Source organism: Ictalurus punctatus, chromosome 28 (assembly GCF_001660625.3).
Source record: "Ictalurus punctatus breed USDA103 chromosome 28, Coco_2.0, whole genome shotgun sequence".
Lineage (NCBI taxonomy): Eukaryota > Metazoa > Chordata > Actinopteri > Siluriformes > Ictaluridae > Ictalurus > Ictalurus punctatus.
The window spans coordinates 3,855,534-3,872,194 of record NC_030443.2 but is presented as its reverse complement, the minus strand read 5'-3'; the positions used below and the strand labels follow the sequence as shown (position 1 = coordinate 3,872,194).

Here is a 16,661-nt window from a genome sequence, read left to right as displayed (position 1 = left end):
TGAGTATTAAATATGTTTGTTACACCCTCTGTAGTGCACTACATTAATAACAATAATAAATAGGCTAAACACTATCTTCTAATTAATCCATATAATGTAATGTAGGCTACGATGTTATTGTAAGATTTTGACCAAAACAAACAAAACCAGCCTTTATTTAGGCTCCCAGTAGTCCAGTCCTTACTATATCCAGGGTCATAACCCTTCTGTGGATAAGATAGACATGAGTTAATTCTGCAGCTCAGAAACCTTCCCCCATCTAAGGATCACACACATTACAATAGTGTTTATTTAATGGGAAAATCTAAACAATTTGTTTTCTGGAATATCTTCAAGAACTGTCGATCTACCATATTAAAAATGGGAAAAAAAATTGTAGATCACATTTTCATTTAAACTTCACCAACCAACTCTGGGTTCATCCATGAAGTCTTGTCTTACGATGGGATGTTTCGAACCGATCTCATACCAAATGTGTGGAAATTTTAAACAATCTGTTGGAAATGCAGTTACAAGCCCGAACTCTGTTCTTTACCCTAACCATAACCATTTCACACATCTTTGCTTGTGGGAATTCTTACAAATGCTGTATGCTTTCGCGTCACTTCAGACTCCATTCACTCTTCTCGCTCAGCGACATGGGGTGATCATATGTTGGAGGATATAAGACATCACGCTGGTTTCCTTCTCCGACCTCTGAGGCCATTGGGACGGTGGTTGAGTGGCTCCATCTTGTTTGGCGCTCGACTACTGTGACGCTAATCTTTTAAGAGGCTCAGGATACTTGTGCGCTCGGGGAGAAGCAACTGAGGAAATGAGGTTGTAGGTTGGAGCTGTCATGGAAAATATTAAGATGTAATAATAGTACTCTTGTCTGACGAGACAGGCCTCCAGCATAGAGCCAGTGAAGGTTACTGAGGACAGGAAGTGTCTGTTTGGAGGAGAGAGGCAATGCCTAAATGTCTGATGCAGCAGAAGGTGGGATTTTGTGAAGGCTGAGGTAAAACCTGTGGATTATGAGCTTTGAGGAGACGTCTTCAAACAAGTGTATAAGCTAATTGAAAATAATAGACTTGCTTGTGGAACAGACAAGCTAATGGTATCGCATAAAAGTACGTTTTTTGTGTTTTTCATCTCTTTAACTCAGCCATGACGTTATTTCTAGTCGAGACAAGCTGCAGCCTTATTGGCTGGCTTTTTCTGTATATTCTGCTGTGTCACGTGAACAGAAAGCGAAATGCCGAGTGGAACTGCAGACTCATCACCCTGATCCACGGGGTCCTCATAGTTTTGCTAACTGCTTACATCGGGTTTGTTGATGGGCCATGGCCATTCACAGATGTCGGTGAGTCATCAATAGAATAATTGAACTGGAATTCAGTGATCCTTATCTTTACACTGCTGCCAAATTGACGTGGTACGCATTTAGAAAAGAAGGTTGTTTGGTTGGTAAATAATTCTCGCTTTCTAAAGATGATTTACCCAAAACCATTTCTGAAACCCTTTAGCGTAATATTCTATATGGAATATTTAAGGGTTCACCCAGAGCAAACCACAGTTTCACATGAACAACGTGGTGGTGCAGTAGGTAGCACTGCCATCTCACAACACCAGGGTACTTGGTTCCTGAGCTTGGGTTACTATCTATTTGATGTTTCTGACGTTCTCGCCATATCCCTATAGGTTTAGTCCAGGTTCTCCAGTGTCCTCTCACTTTCTGGGGGGTGGATTGGTTATGCTAAATTGTTCTCTACATCTGAATGGATGTGTGAATGTGTGTGTGTGTGTGTGTGTGTGTGGTCCCTTGCAATGTTCTGGCATTCCATCCAAGGTACATTCTTGCCTAGTGACCAGTGTTCCCGGGATAGGGAAAGAATGGATTAGTTTAAAACGTTTCAACTGTAGAACTGAATTCTTGATTTCTTTGAATCCCAGAATCAAACCTAGTTTCTTTTCTATTTGTCAGACCATGATACAATTTATTTTGTTTACTGTATGCCTTTCTACCACATGGGCTGCCACCTCCAACACTCTTCCTTCTCCCCAAAATCCTGTCCAAGCTCATGAACTAATTATGCATCCATAAGCTGAATCAGGTGTGTTGTTTGTGTTCCCAGGTAGGGTGTTGAGAAACATTGATCTAGCATGTAGAAATCTTGATCCATTCACATCGGATTCAGAAACCAATAGGGATTAGATTTTCATGGCAAACGTCCAACAATGTTTAGCACGGCAACTTCAAACTGTCTCCACTCAAGCGATCAAACTTCAGGATGTATCCTCAGGCTGTATTTTTTTCCTTCCTCTCATCTCCAGGCTCAGAAAACACCCCACTTCAGATCCTAGCCCTGCTCCTCAGTCTGGGCTACTTCCTCTTTGACATGGCCTGGTGTGTGTACTTCCGTACAGAGGGTCCTATAATGCTGGCCCATCATACCCTAAGCATCCTGGGCATTGTGTGCGCTCTGGGAATGGGTGAATCAGGCATTGAGGCATGCGCGGTGCTCTTCGGCAGTGAAATCACCAATCCACTCCTGCAGGCCCGCTGGTTCCTCAAGCAGATGGGCCGCTATGACAGCCTGAGCGGTGACATCGTCGACTTCCTCTTCATCACACTCTTCGCCTGTGTGCGGATCGGCGTCGGTGGCCGCATGCTCTACTGTGAGCTGGCGTCTCCAAAACCCAAACTGGTCATGAAGGTGGGCGGGGTAGCCATCTACGCCCTCTCTTGCGTCTTCATGGTGGACATTGCCTGCTTTGCTTGTCGGAAAACCTGCAGCAAGTACAGACGATGGCAGGAACAGAAGAAGCTTAATAATGCTAATGGTCATAATCGAGCACTGAAATAACAAGCTAAAGCAAGTGGACAATGGAGGGAACATTTGTATTTTGTTTATGACTTGAAATAAAGGCTGTTTATAGCAAAGTGCAACAACCTTCACTGTAGCATCACAGAACCTGAGTACTTCATCCAAAATGCTTATGTAGATGTATAAGTACAGATACTTATTAAGAACATAAGGTTGATAGCTGTCTAGAAGTAAACTATTACATATGCATTTTTCAACAAACAAATTTAGCCTACAGTTGTTGTGAAGCTGTTGTTTTTGCATGTTGTGAAATAAACCAAGTTTTGCAAAACAAACAAACAACCAACTAAACAAAAACGCTATTCCCATTAGCCACGAGCGGATAGCCAAATATTGCGTCACTTCCGTTTTGGGTCTCTCTCTCTCTCTCTCTCTCTCTCTCCCTCTCTCTCTCTCTCTCACACACACACACACACACACACTATACAGGAACATGGTCGTTATGATGTGTATGCTACATAATGATGAATAAATATCATAAGTAAATATATGAGGAGAACATTTAACATAAATATCAATAGCAAACATGTCTATTAAAAATATAGAGGACCACGAGCAGATTACATGTAACTTTATGTACTAGCTGACAATTCCATCAAACGTTTTTGCCAACTGACTTGAGTTAAAACCTCGAATGGAAACATTACACACACACACAGCTCTACATGCTGATAATCATTTAATTTGTGAACGCCCCTATTTATGTTGCACTAAAGAAACCAGCAGGTGGCAGTAATCTCATGAAAATAAACTCTAGAAAAATATAATGAAATAAATAAAATAGTAAAATAAAATAAAAACACAGCACAAATGTGATATATTTGTCCAGTAATAATGTATTTCAGAAAAAAAGAGTGTTGGTGTTATAGTTTATTTACTCTTATATATATATATATATATATATATATATATATATATATATATATATATATATATATAAAATGAAAAGAAAGAAAAAGGCCAGACATGTTTCTTTGGTTGTGTTTCTTGGGGAGTTTTTATAAGTCCTGTGTAGAACCCTATAACGTTGTCTTTATTTGAAAAACAACAAGAAAATGCAGTGTTATGGCTTGTATACTGGAAAACCAGATAATATCTAGAGCTCTTAATACTGCTTTAGTTAACCTTTTGGAGGAACCCTTAAAAGTTCTCTGTTAGAGATCTCTGGGTATTTGGATATTATATACACTTAGTATTGTATTGAAAAACAAATAAACTATAACACTTAATAGTGCTTTGATTGGCCCTCTTGATGAACCTTAGTGTTCTCCTATCAGGGGATAGGGGTTGCATGCTTTGCATGTATGAGGTCCAGGATTCAAACCCCGGCATCTTCAGTGGAATACTTCATATTTTGGGCAGCTGTGGTTCAATGGTTTAAGGCTTTTGATTACTGATCAGAAGGTTGGGGGTGCCATGCTTGTCACTGTTGGGTCCTTGAGCAAGGCCCTTAACTCTCCCTGCTCCAGATTGTCCTGTATCATGGCTGACCCCAGCTTCCTAACAACTTAGGATGTGTGAAGAAAAGAATTTCACAATGCTCTAATGCATGTGTGATGAATAACATCTTCTTCTTCTTCTTCTTCTCTCGGGCAAGGTTCCAACTAGGTATGACCATTTTAGGATGTTTAGGAACCCTTAAAAACTCTTTAGAGAGTTTTCTAAGAGCGTTACTGTGTTTCAGAAATCTTTCAGTCTATTTCTATTTGCTCATGCAAAAACAGCTGTTATAAAATGTAAATAACAATAAATATATATAAAGTCAGCAAGGGGGTTGACAAGAATGAGTCGAATAAAAACGATAGCTTCAACTCAATAAAATAGAATTACGAACAAACAGCCGAAAAGAGACGCTGGAGCACATGAGAGTAAAGTTTTTGAATCTTGAATGAGCAGGGACTAACAGCACACATGTGCAGCTGCGGAAGGATTTCCACTCCAATACCTCCCCCCCCCCCCAAAAAAAAAAGAAGAAGAAGAAGCAAAGAAAAAAGAGGGAGTGGTTCGGAGTACACAGTCGGGTGACTGTATGGATTTTACAGATTAATTTGCGGGATTTTAATCGGACTATTTATTTATTTTTTCTATGGAAATTTGACTTGCGTGGCATCATATGCGGGAGCGCCTTCTTTACGTTTCAAGGCGCTAGAATTCCCAAACAGTGCATTTTCGGCGAAAGAAAAGGAAGACGGGAAAAAAAAAAAAACTACTGAATTTCCGAAAAAAACATGGAGACAAGGAGGAGAAGGAGCGGACTAAAGTGACTAAAACCCAAGTTTAGAGCTTCGGAATACGGCGGAAACCCCCCCTCCTCCCCCCCGAATTGTTTAGTGTGTTATTCGGTGGGAGATGTTTCGGTGTTTAAGTAACATTTTGTAACCGTGTCTCTTTTTTTTTTCCTTCCATCCCCCCACAAAGTCGTATTTGTAGGTACATTTCTGCATTCTCGCGTCTCCAAAGTCGCCGCGTTTGACATTAAAGCCTTCAAAAGTTCATGGGAGAAAGAAAGCGGGGAAAAACAGGAAAGTGAAATGTCTGAATTTGTAGCTTCTTTAGACCGAGTTACAATGGAACCTTTGGCACGGCGGATGTTTTGAATCCGCAAATGATCCTCCAGAGCGACAAGGAATACAAACCCGACAGCGGAGGAAAAGTGCCATGCTGTTCAACTAAACCAAGCCGAGGCCTGAACCAGACCGAGGAAACAACTTTTATACAGGGGTTCATTTGATTTTTTATTTATTTCCTAAAAGATAGTCCCCCCCCCACCCCCGCGTTCACGCTGATGACACGACACTTTGTTTTCTTTTCCCACAACGTGAAGTGAGCCTGGAGGACGACATTACCCGGGGAAACAACACGCTGTCGGGGGCTACAGGGTAAACATATCAGACGGTTATTTGGACACTTTAAAAAAAAACAAAACAACCAACAACAACACGGTTTAATGGATGAAAACAAACCAAATAGTAGTTTTTCCAAGCTTGGACTCGACCTTAAACAGGGACTCGTGTAATACTGAGGCTTTTGCTTGAAGGGGGAATCAGATTATGCTCCATTTGTTAAAAACATTCACAATTTTGTACTGTTTCCAACCAGTTAAAGCTTCTAGAGGACTTCTGGAGGTTTTTTTTCCTCACAAGTTTGCGATTTAAGTGCAAATGACACACTCCACGAGTCTACCACAGATCCTCGGTGGAGTCGCCTCATGTACATTTAAGTTAGCTTAGCATAATTTTTTCCATTCGCCGTTCGTCACAGACTTTTTTTTTTTTTGCCCCCTCACACTCCCCCCCCCCTCTTTTTTGTGGATAATAAATACCCTTCAAAGTTCATCTTTTGGATCACACACGAGTGTTTTACCTTGGTAAAATGCTAGTTGGATAAAAGCTGAAGAGAGAGGAAAGGAAAAAAAAGCAAGAAACGGAAGCCCAATGAGTGGCTCACAGTCCACGATAGCTGACAGGTAAATGACCTATCACCTGATGTATTTATTTATATACTCACTCACTAATGGGGCTTGGTGTGTGTGTGTGTGTGTGTGTGTGTGTGTAGAGTATAGTATTGCAAGCACTGCACGTCCACTGACGGTGGAATCACGTTCACATTCAAACCAGTGCAACTTTTTTTTTCTGGGCTATACATCAACACACACACACACACACACACACACACACACACACTCAGTGCATAAGGATAACTTATAACACCGGATTTAACTTAAATAAAAAACCCCACCTCTCTTTCTTTCTCTCTCTATGTATGTGTGTATATATATATCTCCATATATGATCGGTATTGCAAACTGTTGGACGCAGTCGAATAGTGGAACAACTTTATGTTTCTGTGGTCATATAAAATGGCCATGAATGAATGTGAAGGCGTCTTCATCTGGATTTAGCGTTCACACTTCACTGTATGGATTCGGATTTCTGGATGTTTGAATGGTCAGGTAGGATTACATTGACCCTATGTCAGTCAGTGGTCACCAGTCATCTACCTTGAGATCTACCTTCCAACAGGTTTCGCCTGTTTTAGCTGATCAAGAACTGCTTAAGGTGCTGATTAGATGATCACGATTATGGTTGGTGCTAAAGGTAGATCTCCAGGAACAGGGCTGGTGACCACTGCCTCACAGTTCATGCTAGCAAGCGGCAGCTGGTTGTTAGTTTTCTACATACGCACACAACACGGGAAGATATCCGTGACATCGGCGAGTGACATTTTAATCGAGATATTCTCAATTCTACGTGAATTAGGCATAGCTTACGGGCACGGGAAAACCCGCAGATTAGACGAGGTGCTACGGCGCTTGTGGTCTGACTTTTTTTTTTTTTTCCCAGTTCCCCTGCAGGTAGTTCCTAAATTTAAAACGTATTTAAAACTTATAATCATGGTTTCATCCGATCATGTCTTGTATGATCTCTCATTAAGTGTGTTTAGAGATATTATGTGGAAATAATGAAGCTTGGAAAGGCAGAAGATCTCGTTGAAGCCTTTAGAGAGTGTCCATAGCTAGTGCGGTTAGCTTGTTTTGCTGATCCACCATTGGAGCTCGTACGAAGTCTAGTATGCAAATTAACCAGGAGTGGTTACTATTTCTGTTCTTGTGGGTTTTTTGTTTGTAGCGCACGTTTTTTGGAACGTACACGGATGAAAACCCACATTAATTGGTCAGGTTTTTTTTTTTGTGTGTGTCTGTTTCCTGTGTTCGGAACCATTAGTGGATGTTGACGTAAAACATGGTGTTGGTAGCACTCTAATTGTCTAACTTCCACCTGAATAAAACACTTCGGGGTATGAGGTTATCGGCAGGTAACCACTTCGGGGTGGTAACCGTAACTCCTTTACTGTCAGGCTACATCGCACCAAGCTGTCATTGATTTTTTATTTTTTTTCCTATAACAGCATGCCCTGGCGTGTTTTACGCCTTATGTGTTACACAGCTGACTCGATGCTCGGTGACGCCTAAAAACAGTGAGACGTCACGTGGAGGATGTATGATTGCGTGAAGGGCACTGTGCTGTAAAGGTGTGTCTCAGATTAAAGACAGGTTTAGTGCTGTGATGCACCGGTCTGATGCTGAAGCTCGCAGCACCTGTATTGGCCTGAGACGCTGGATTACTATCAGGTTGAATTTTCTGTTCTGATCTTTGTTTTCTAACATGTTGACGATATTCCCCATTGTCTTTACGGGACTTTGTAAGGGCTTTGTTTTTATATGTGGATTTTCCTTTTGGATAGGAATTCAGGCTTGACTTATTTCCGTGAAAAGCAGATGGCTTTAAATCTGTGTAGCTAGCTTAAAAGGCGATAAGCACAGGGATTTGTTTTCGACCGTAAAGAATATTCACGTAGACGTTACGGCTTCACATATGGATCAGATTCAGACGGTAGAAATCCAGTAGAATTTATGTTTGAGAGCAGGACCCGAGAGCGTACGACGTTCCCACGGAATGACCCACGACGGAGCAAAATGGCTTTTATTTCTATGTGCGTATATTGTAACGTAGGTGTCCGTAATACCAGTAGACACGTGAAGGAAAATAATCAAACTGGGCGTCTACACAGTACCACCTTTAAACCGTCAATTTAAATTTTTAAAATGATCAGTATCAGTTATTAGTTCCAGGTCGATGGAGCGGGTGTGAAACGGCCGAGTGGTTTCCCCCACAGAGCCGCATTGCACTCCAGTGAGTCACCTGTTGATGTGAAGGAGCAGAACCGGTGTCACGTAGTGTTTTCGGTCGACCACATTGTGTGTCTGCGACTTGTTGAGCCACTATTACGTCTCTTTCTCTTTGGTAACGACGAGTACGTTATAGGTTACAAAGAAACAGTAGCTGCACCTTCAGGTTTGGTATGAAGTGTCCTTACGCCCTTGAGTTTGTCACCACAGCGTGCAAAGAACATGCTCTGCTCCGCTGCTCAGATCTACCGACGAAAGCGGTTACCCAGTGCGTCAACGTAAACATGCACGTAACCAAGGACGTAAAACGTTGCAACTAACGCGGTGAAGGTTATGGCAGCCTTTTATATTCATCTCCTCAAACAGTCAGTCCCTCCAGGGTTCGGCGAGTTCGCGGTCCGCGTCATGTGACGTCATCCCAACGCGCCTTCAGCCAGGACCCCGTGCATCGAACGCGAATATAGCTAGACGGTCTCATTTACCAACAGACGTCAATGTCAAAGTGGAAAACAGGTTCACGCAAGCACAATTCCGTCATTTCAAAACGAGTAGTTTCCCCATGGAAAACAGCGCGAATCAAAGCACCGCAAAATCGAGCATTTTTGGCGAAGCTCTGTATGGCCTGCACGGTCCTAGTCGTGCCGGGACACTTGATGGATGCAGCAGACACCTCCTCATGTAGTTATACACTGTAATAGTTAAATCACAGCGCTTATAGATATGCCGTTTCGTTCCGTGTACTTGGGTGGCTGGTGTTTTATCTCCCTAACCTCCGGACATGGATGACTCAGGGCTTTTTTTTTTTTTTTTGCCAGCGAGTAGGACTTGCCTGTCCTCACACACAGAAGCATGCGGTGTAAACCAGACAGTGTTGTCATCTTATCTGTTTGTAGACGTGCGTAATCTACATCGAGATAAGAACTGTGTCACAAACGCGTGCAGGCGTGTTTGACCTCTGTGTCTTCGTCCCTGCACCGAACATCAGCAGTTAAGCACACTGGTTATGATGATGATCCCTAAAGGTCTAATTCCATTAACTTCATGCATATTTTAGATGAATCCAGTGCCTCAGGACTGAACACTCTTCCTTAACACTACGTACAGCGGTGTGTGTCTCAGCCAGCCGAGCTAAACGGGGTGCATCGGTTCATGCTGCTGAAAGCACGTCCTTCTCCACAGAATCGGAGTGCCGGCGATTCCGCCCGTGACGTGATCCTACGTGACGGCTTGTCTGACTGCGAGAGCTCTTTCTATTACCACGTTTCCCTCTCGGGAATAACTGCCGACTATCCACGATCACTCACTCACTAGGTCGTATCAGTACCGCAAAAGCAAACACACAGCGTGACTGATGCGCGTGTTTACCTACATTTGAAAAGGAAACTCGACCAACGTCGCATTCAGGATTCCCTCCTCTGTCATCATACCTCATACTCACGGTGCACATGATGTTTGCTCACCTGCAGTCGCTCACTTGTATTTCGAGTTGAGAAAGCCCTACTTTTGTGTAGTCTTTTGTCTTCGCGTCTCATGAAGCACCGGTTATGTGTTTGCACACTTTTCTGGGTACAGGCTTTTGGATCGGCCCTGACTCGACGACGGATTTTTCACGGGAAGAAACGTGACGGATCAGAAAACGTCGCTGTTGGTACGTGAGTAAAAATGAAGGTCGCCTCAAAATTCCTCAGAAAGGGGATCTTCTGAACTGTATTATCGTCCACAACTTCCGGTTTTTTGGTATTCGTACTCGGTAAAGTTTCTGGAGGCGGAGCCTAGGGGTTGTGATGTCACAAGTGTAAACATGTGGAAGAAGCGCAACAGAAAAGCGTTCACCACTTTCGCCGAGAGGTCGCGAGTTAGAATTCCGACGTTGCTGCGGTCTTCCGTGGGCGGAGCAAAGGAGAAAAACTGGCTAGAAAAATTGTCTGCTGGCTCTCCGCTGTCAATCACAGAGACACTAGGCAATCATGGGCTTCTGTGAGCTCATGTATGGGGAAGAGGGTCGATAGTGTGTTTCCTCCATTATTTGTGAGCTCGTAGCTCCTGTGTAGAGTTTTTTCAACATGCGCATTTCTTTAAAGGGGACCTATTATGCCCTTTTAAAAAGATGTAATACAAGTCTCCGGTGTCCCCAAGATGCGTCTGTGAAGTTTCAGCTCAAAATACCCCACGGATCGTTTATTATACCATGCTGTAAATGCCGCTTTTTGGGTGGAAGCATAAACACGCTGTTTTCACGTGTGTCTCTTTAAATGCAAACGAGCCGCTGCTCCCCGCCCCCTTTCCGGAAGACGGCTGTGCCTTCACAGCTCGTGCTTCTCATACTACGGCAACAGCAAATCAGGAGAACCGGTATGTCTGACACCGTAAATACCGGTGTTCAGCCCTACATGTATGAATTATACAGACAGTAAGCGTCTGTGAATACAATAAGAGACGATGGAATTTTTAGCCGCAGTACCCGTGGAATTTGCTAACAAGCGCATTCGGTAAGGCGATTTGCAAACATTCACAAAATATAGAGTGCGATACTTGCGTCTTCTGGATACGAAGCCGGATCACGAACAGTTGGTAGAGATCCGTGCTTGAGAATAAACTTTTCAGCAAATCCTGCTTTGTATTGACCCTCGTTCACAAAGTCTGGTGTAAAATGATTCGAACAAACATACACGAATTTAGCTATTTTTTGGGGCACACTTCCTTCAGAAATAAAACCTCTCCACTGCGTCCTCAGTGGCTCTGATGCCGGGAGTGCATGAAGGCTCTTATGTTCATTCTTACAGCCAACAACAAACCAATTACGAAGCGGAGACTGCTCAAGCGTGGAGAACATTGCGGACTGTCTGCAGCTCATGCAGGGGAGGAGCTATGCTAATGAAGCAGAGTCCGTCACCAGTCATGGGCGGGGCCTGTTCCAATGTGACGTCACGTTGGATAGAAAATGCGAACGACTCATTTTGAGACACACTTTAGGATTTATGGAGAGTATAAAAAAAATAATAAAAGGAGTGGGTGGACCATTTTTGCCATTGTAGAGTGCTCGTGTACACACACTACTGACACACGTTTATGTTCAAACACCATGTAAAAGTACATTTTGTATAACAGGTCCCCTTTAAAGAACAGTCTAATGTTTAACAGAAGCACTGTTGAGGTTATACAGCTGGAGTTGGTTCACATATTTATTAGCATTTTTGTCACTAGTCAAAAAAAAACAACAAAACTCGACCTTCTTTTTTGGAATTGTTTCCTTTCTACTGAATCCGGGCATGTCTTGACCTTCCTGTCTGCCCACATCGCTGAATAAATGCTGTGGTTTGCCCTTGTTGCTTGTTTGCGAACACCCCTATGCCTGAGGTTTCGCTCAGAACCTCAGTAGTGAATCTATCGCTGCTGCTAATTTGGTCCATTTGATGTCTTAATGGTGCGGGTTCTTCCGTTAAACCATCTGTGGCACAGCACTTTGTATAGTTTGGAGCTCGGAGGAATGTTGACGTGCTCGGAGAAGAATTCCTCCTTCTGCTTTAAAGCAGGAAAAGATGTTCTAGGTGCACTGACTTCCTGAAAACCCACTGAGCCTACACGTTATTATGATTTTTTTTTTTTCTTCTCTTCTTCTAAATAACCATGGATTTGATTCTAGCGAGTAGCTGATGTGATTTATGTGTTTTTTTTCCCCTCTTCTTTTCTTTCTGGAGCTCTTCTGTTCTTGATTGTTTTTTTAAGTCTCCCAAAGAGCTCTCAGGCCTGTAAAAACTAGCGCTGTGGAGTAATCTCCAGCGAGCAGGCCGCTCATGTCGGCCAAACACGAACCAAATGGCTCTTATTTATCTCAGGTTTTTCCAGCATATGTTCACTCATCAACAGACTTTTAACAGACTACTGTTTGATAGAGCAGTGGATGATGGAGGGAATCCAATCTGCCTGCCAAGCCGCTCAGATCTGTAAGAGGTTTTTTTTTTTTTTTTTCTTTTTCCCTCGTTGTTATTTTGCAACTCATATGGAGAATAAATCCTGACAGCTTGGGAAATGATGATATTTAATACTCTGTTGTGTAATACTGAGATTGTAGTGCTGCGGCTGTTTGTCTTGGTTTTTGACCGTCTGACGTGTATTCGATCGCGTTTACAAACGTTATAACCTCGCACTACGAAAAATCCATCCTTAAACAAGTATTTACCAGTGGCCGAATCGAGAGATATATCCTTAACCGTAATTTCATTCTAACGAAACGCAAGATTGACAGCGGCAGTCTAACCCGGCAACGCGAACGACTCCTCGACAGTGCCGGTGCGAGGAAAAGCACGCAGGAATGACGTGGATCTCGCACAGCACTTGAGTCGATGAGTCATGGACGTGACTCAAGTCAATGAGTCATGAACGTCGTGAGGTGTGCCGGTGTATTTCGTACATAGGTCTAGCAGCATGGTCGTCGCAGAAAGCGGAGAAACGTGGTAAGATTGCGGTTTACGTCACCCTTCCGGCCGGTTTAAAAAGCAACCCTGATCCACCGAGCATGGCGCTATAAAATTTAAAAGAAGCATTTGGTTTAATAATTATAGATTAAAAGGCACTTTCTTCCATTGTCCTCTTATTTAACTGACTACTGTCATGCACCAATGATCAGCTTTTAGCTGTTTAGGGTTGTACGTCGTTGCTGGTGAAGCCTGGCGAGATCGGATTAACGTTTGTTTTTGTACACAAATGCAAGTGTCTGTTTATATACATATATATGTATATGTGTATGACTGTGTTTCACTGAAAAAATAGTTCTACGTACGGCCCAGCTTTTCTAGAGGGATCTGAGAAACCGGACAGCACTGGGACGCCCCACGGAGTTGTTCTGCATCTCAGTGTTTCGTTCATCTGTTTAACTGCCCCCACCCCCCCGGCCTCTCGGGAGCTGATAAACAATGTCCGTCAGCCAGGCCAAGCCAACAGCCCGTCCCGTCCGAGCAAAGCATGGTGGGAAGGGAGGGAGCGTTTTCCTGCCCCTGATTTGCATTATGGCTCTGACGTTAGTAATGAAAGAGTGAAGCATGCAGCGCACAGCAGTATTATAACGCGCGTACACGTTATCATTATTAGCACCGCACAGTGTGATTAAATATAGCCCAGACTCTCCAGAGGATAACCGAAGAAGATTTGTCATTTCCAAGTACAGTCATTAAGTAACGCTAGGGCGTCTTTCCATGTCTCAGAGCTGGAGGGGAAGAGATGGCCATGGAGACTCGCGCAGTAATAACAGGCCCTTGTTATTGTGACATTCAAGTCTGAAATAAGCTTGCCTGGCAGGTCCGACGTGGTCTCGCATCACTCCGAACACTCCGAGGACACGGAAGCAGGGTTGCCGAGTCTGCGTGACGGAACCCAGCCCATTTCCAAAGCGAGAAATGTGTTTAAGGTTAACAGTTGGTTAACACCCTGCCACAGACACTATTAAACATGAAATCATGACTACTGTTGACAGATATTTTAAGAAAGTAGCAGTAAATGATTAACAAAGCCGTATTGCAACCCCAGACAAGTAATTCTCTTTGTTTATCATTTAAATGGGCTTAATTTTTTTAAAACTGGATACATTGTTGTAAATCGTTGGCAATGAAATGGCATGAAAATTCAGTTAGTTCCACGAGACGTTTACGTCTAAAGAGACTCGGTGATTTTAAACCTTGATTGATTGGTTTCAAATTGTATAACTAACAATGAGTTAGTGTGATTTTTGTTTAAAAAAAAGATAACGTTTACCGTTGAGTTTAAATAGGTTTTGTTTTGAGTTTGTTTTTTTTTTTTACAAATTTGATATTAACGCCCATGAAAGAAAGCAGTCCGGAACAAATATATTCATTGAAGACAATAAGACTAGTAACTCAATTCGGACCAAAGAAGCAAAGCGAGCCGAAGTTAGTGCGTGTCTACGGTAGCTGATGCGCCGCGGTGCCCGAGCTGCATTATTGGAAGCATCCTTGTCATGAATATGACTTCTGATGAGAATAAAGCATAAAAAAGCTCATTCGGATTCAGTCCGTCGTTTAATTTCATACGCATCCGCTACGTGCTACAATGTTATTCGTACAGATACACCATTTCACCTCCATTTTAATCGTGTATAATCACGTATAACAGACCGTCGAGTCCAAAATACAGCATCGTGGGAAAGGACTGGGCAGATAAATGTTCTAATCTGACCCAGCGAAGACATTTCGAATCGACGTTCTCGATTATAAACGTCGGACTGTAACCGAGGGATGGTTCCCGTTGTTCCACTAGGGATAGAAAATTTGAAGCTGTAACCCGGTCTCTTTTCCAAAAGAACTGCTTTAGGGGTTTCACACCAATCTGGGTGAACACTTTATCACAGCTTTTTACATTTTGTATTTTGTAAATAAATTTCGCAAACTATTTTGACCCCCACTCTTACTAAACTGAAACTCCAGCCCACTCGTCATTGATCAGTGGATCGCTGATGACCACCTTAGTCAGCGTTTACTCTCTGTTTCAGTGGCTGAAACTGAAGGGAGGGTATGAGGAGGGTTGTGCGTATGAGTGTGTGTGAAAGAGAGAGAGAGTTTGAGAAAAGATGAGCGTGTGCCAAGTAGATTAAGATCACAGAACAATATTGAGATCATCTGATGCGCTGACATCGCCTTATTTGTAATGATCGTAAATGTGCTCAATATAATAATAAATTGCTTTTGGCAGATTTGGCCACCGACTAAATGCGATCCCGAAGACGAGTTGATTCACGGCTGAGTTAATACACCGATCGTAATACCAAACCAGAGCCGTCGCAGTCTCGACGGCACAAAAGTTTTTTTTTTTTTCCCCTGTTTGTCAGAACTCGGACTGCTTAATAAAACTGGAGCGTGCTGTGCTTTTGGACATGCCTCGGCCTGTCGGGCTGACAGAAGCCTGTCCTAGTAGTGGACCACACCTCGGTGCGCAGGGCGATGGAAGAAGTGAGCTCATAAATACCTGCAAAACCTGACTGTTTAGCCCGGAACAGTTAGACCCAGGAGGTTTTTTTTTTTCTCAAGGGACCATTTGGTTCCTCCAGACCTTTTGATGATGTCATACGCACGCTAGCATTAGCAGATACCCAGAGACACCGATAATGACTTTCTTCAGTTTACTTTGTCAGCGTTACCTTTGATTCCCAACATGACCTCGGTCACCATCAGGCAGAGGAAAAATCGTCACGTGCACTTGCAGCCCTAATTAATGCTAATAGTCGCAGCCCTAATTGACGCAAAGTGATCTGATTTTAATGATGTAGAATGTTTGCTCGGCTCATGAAACACGTAGCAGGCTCCGATTGGAACGCAAACCTTTGAACGGTAATAAAATCCCAAGCTGCTGGTGTAGTGGTCAGGATTCGGCGTGCTCACTGCCGCATAAAGGTTGGCGTTTTCCGAAATCTGAACACATCGCGACACTGCAACAACAACAAGCATGGAGGAGATTCAAACTGTGCTGCTGTTGATTGTGATGTATCGCTTTGCTGAAGAGGTCATCGAGAACATGCTGGAAAAGAGTCGAGCAGCGTTAGTGAAGCGAATTCAGAATGCTCGTAACGCTAGACTTGAAGTAAGCAAACGGATTCTCTCAGCGATCGCGGAGACGAACGAGCGCGTACCCGAGCTTCTCTCTGCGCTGTCGTGCTGTGTGAACACTTCGTATTTTCGAGTATACTTTTTCATCGCGGGTCGCCGTGTCCAGTTCCCGCTCTGTCTATTTATTCTATTATGATAAACAACTGTTAGCGTACACACCGCAACAGACTCGGTGAAATGGTGGTCGAAATAAATAAATAAATAAATAAATAAATAAATAAATCCTTCCTGCACTCAATGAATCAGCATGGTCAACGCCCAAGTCCCACCCCTAAGCAAAGTTCCTGAACTTTGGGGGGAAAAAGTACCACCTTGCATGTAGAGATTTTCTGAGGGGGAAATATTTTACCCGGAACTTTATTTATACCCTGGTCCCTGCGGTGGAAACACGCCGAATATCTCCAAAAGTCCCTAGTTCCTGGGGAAAGTTCCTGCGGTGGAAATGTGGCTTTTGTCACAGAATGGGGTTTTCCACTGATTATTTTTATT

General features: G+C 43.1%; 2 protein-coding genes across 7 annotated transcripts in view; both read left to right on the top strand.

The window, feature by feature from the left end:
- Positions 1-1,125: 1,125 nt before the first annotated feature.
- On the top strand, positions 1,126-3,030 carry tlcd5b (TLC domain containing 5b). The gene is made up of 2 exons (XM_017460008.3): positions 1,126-1,345; positions 2,317-3,030. The coding sequence occupies exons 1-2, from the start codon at positions 1,150-1,152 to the stop codon at positions 2,847-2,849; spliced, it is 729 nt and encodes a 242-aa protein (XP_017315497.1). The 5' UTR covers positions 1,126-1,149; the 3' UTR covers positions 2,850-3,030.
- Positions 3,031-4,823: 1,793 nt separating this feature from the next.
- Positions 4,824-16,661, top strand: part of arhgef12b (Rho guanine nucleotide exchange factor (GEF) 12b) — a 53,854-nt gene continuing 42,016 nt past the window's right edge. For 4 of the 6 annotated variants that reach the window (XM_047152014.2, XM_047152011.2, XM_047152013.2 and 1 more), the window contains exon 1: positions 4,824-6,336. In XM_047152014.2, the coding sequence (XP_047007970.1) occupies positions 6,305-6,336 (32 nt within the window). In that variant the 5' untranslated portion in view covers positions 4,824-6,304. Of the gene's footprint in view, positions 6,337-7,873; positions 8,002-16,661 lie in introns of those variants that run through there. The other 2 variants (XM_017460004.3, XM_017460003.3) reach the window with 1 other exon arrangement.

Excerpts from the sequence above, each read along its gene's own strand:
- tlcd5b (XM_017460008.3), top strand. The coding sequence starts at position 1,150 with ATGACGTTATTTCTAGTCGAGACAAGCTGCAGCCTTATTGGCTGGCTT. Across the intron at positions 1,346-2,316 it reads ATGGCCATTCACAGATGTCG|GCTCAGAAAACACCCCACTT; the intron begins GTGAGTCATCAA and ends TCTCATCTCCAG.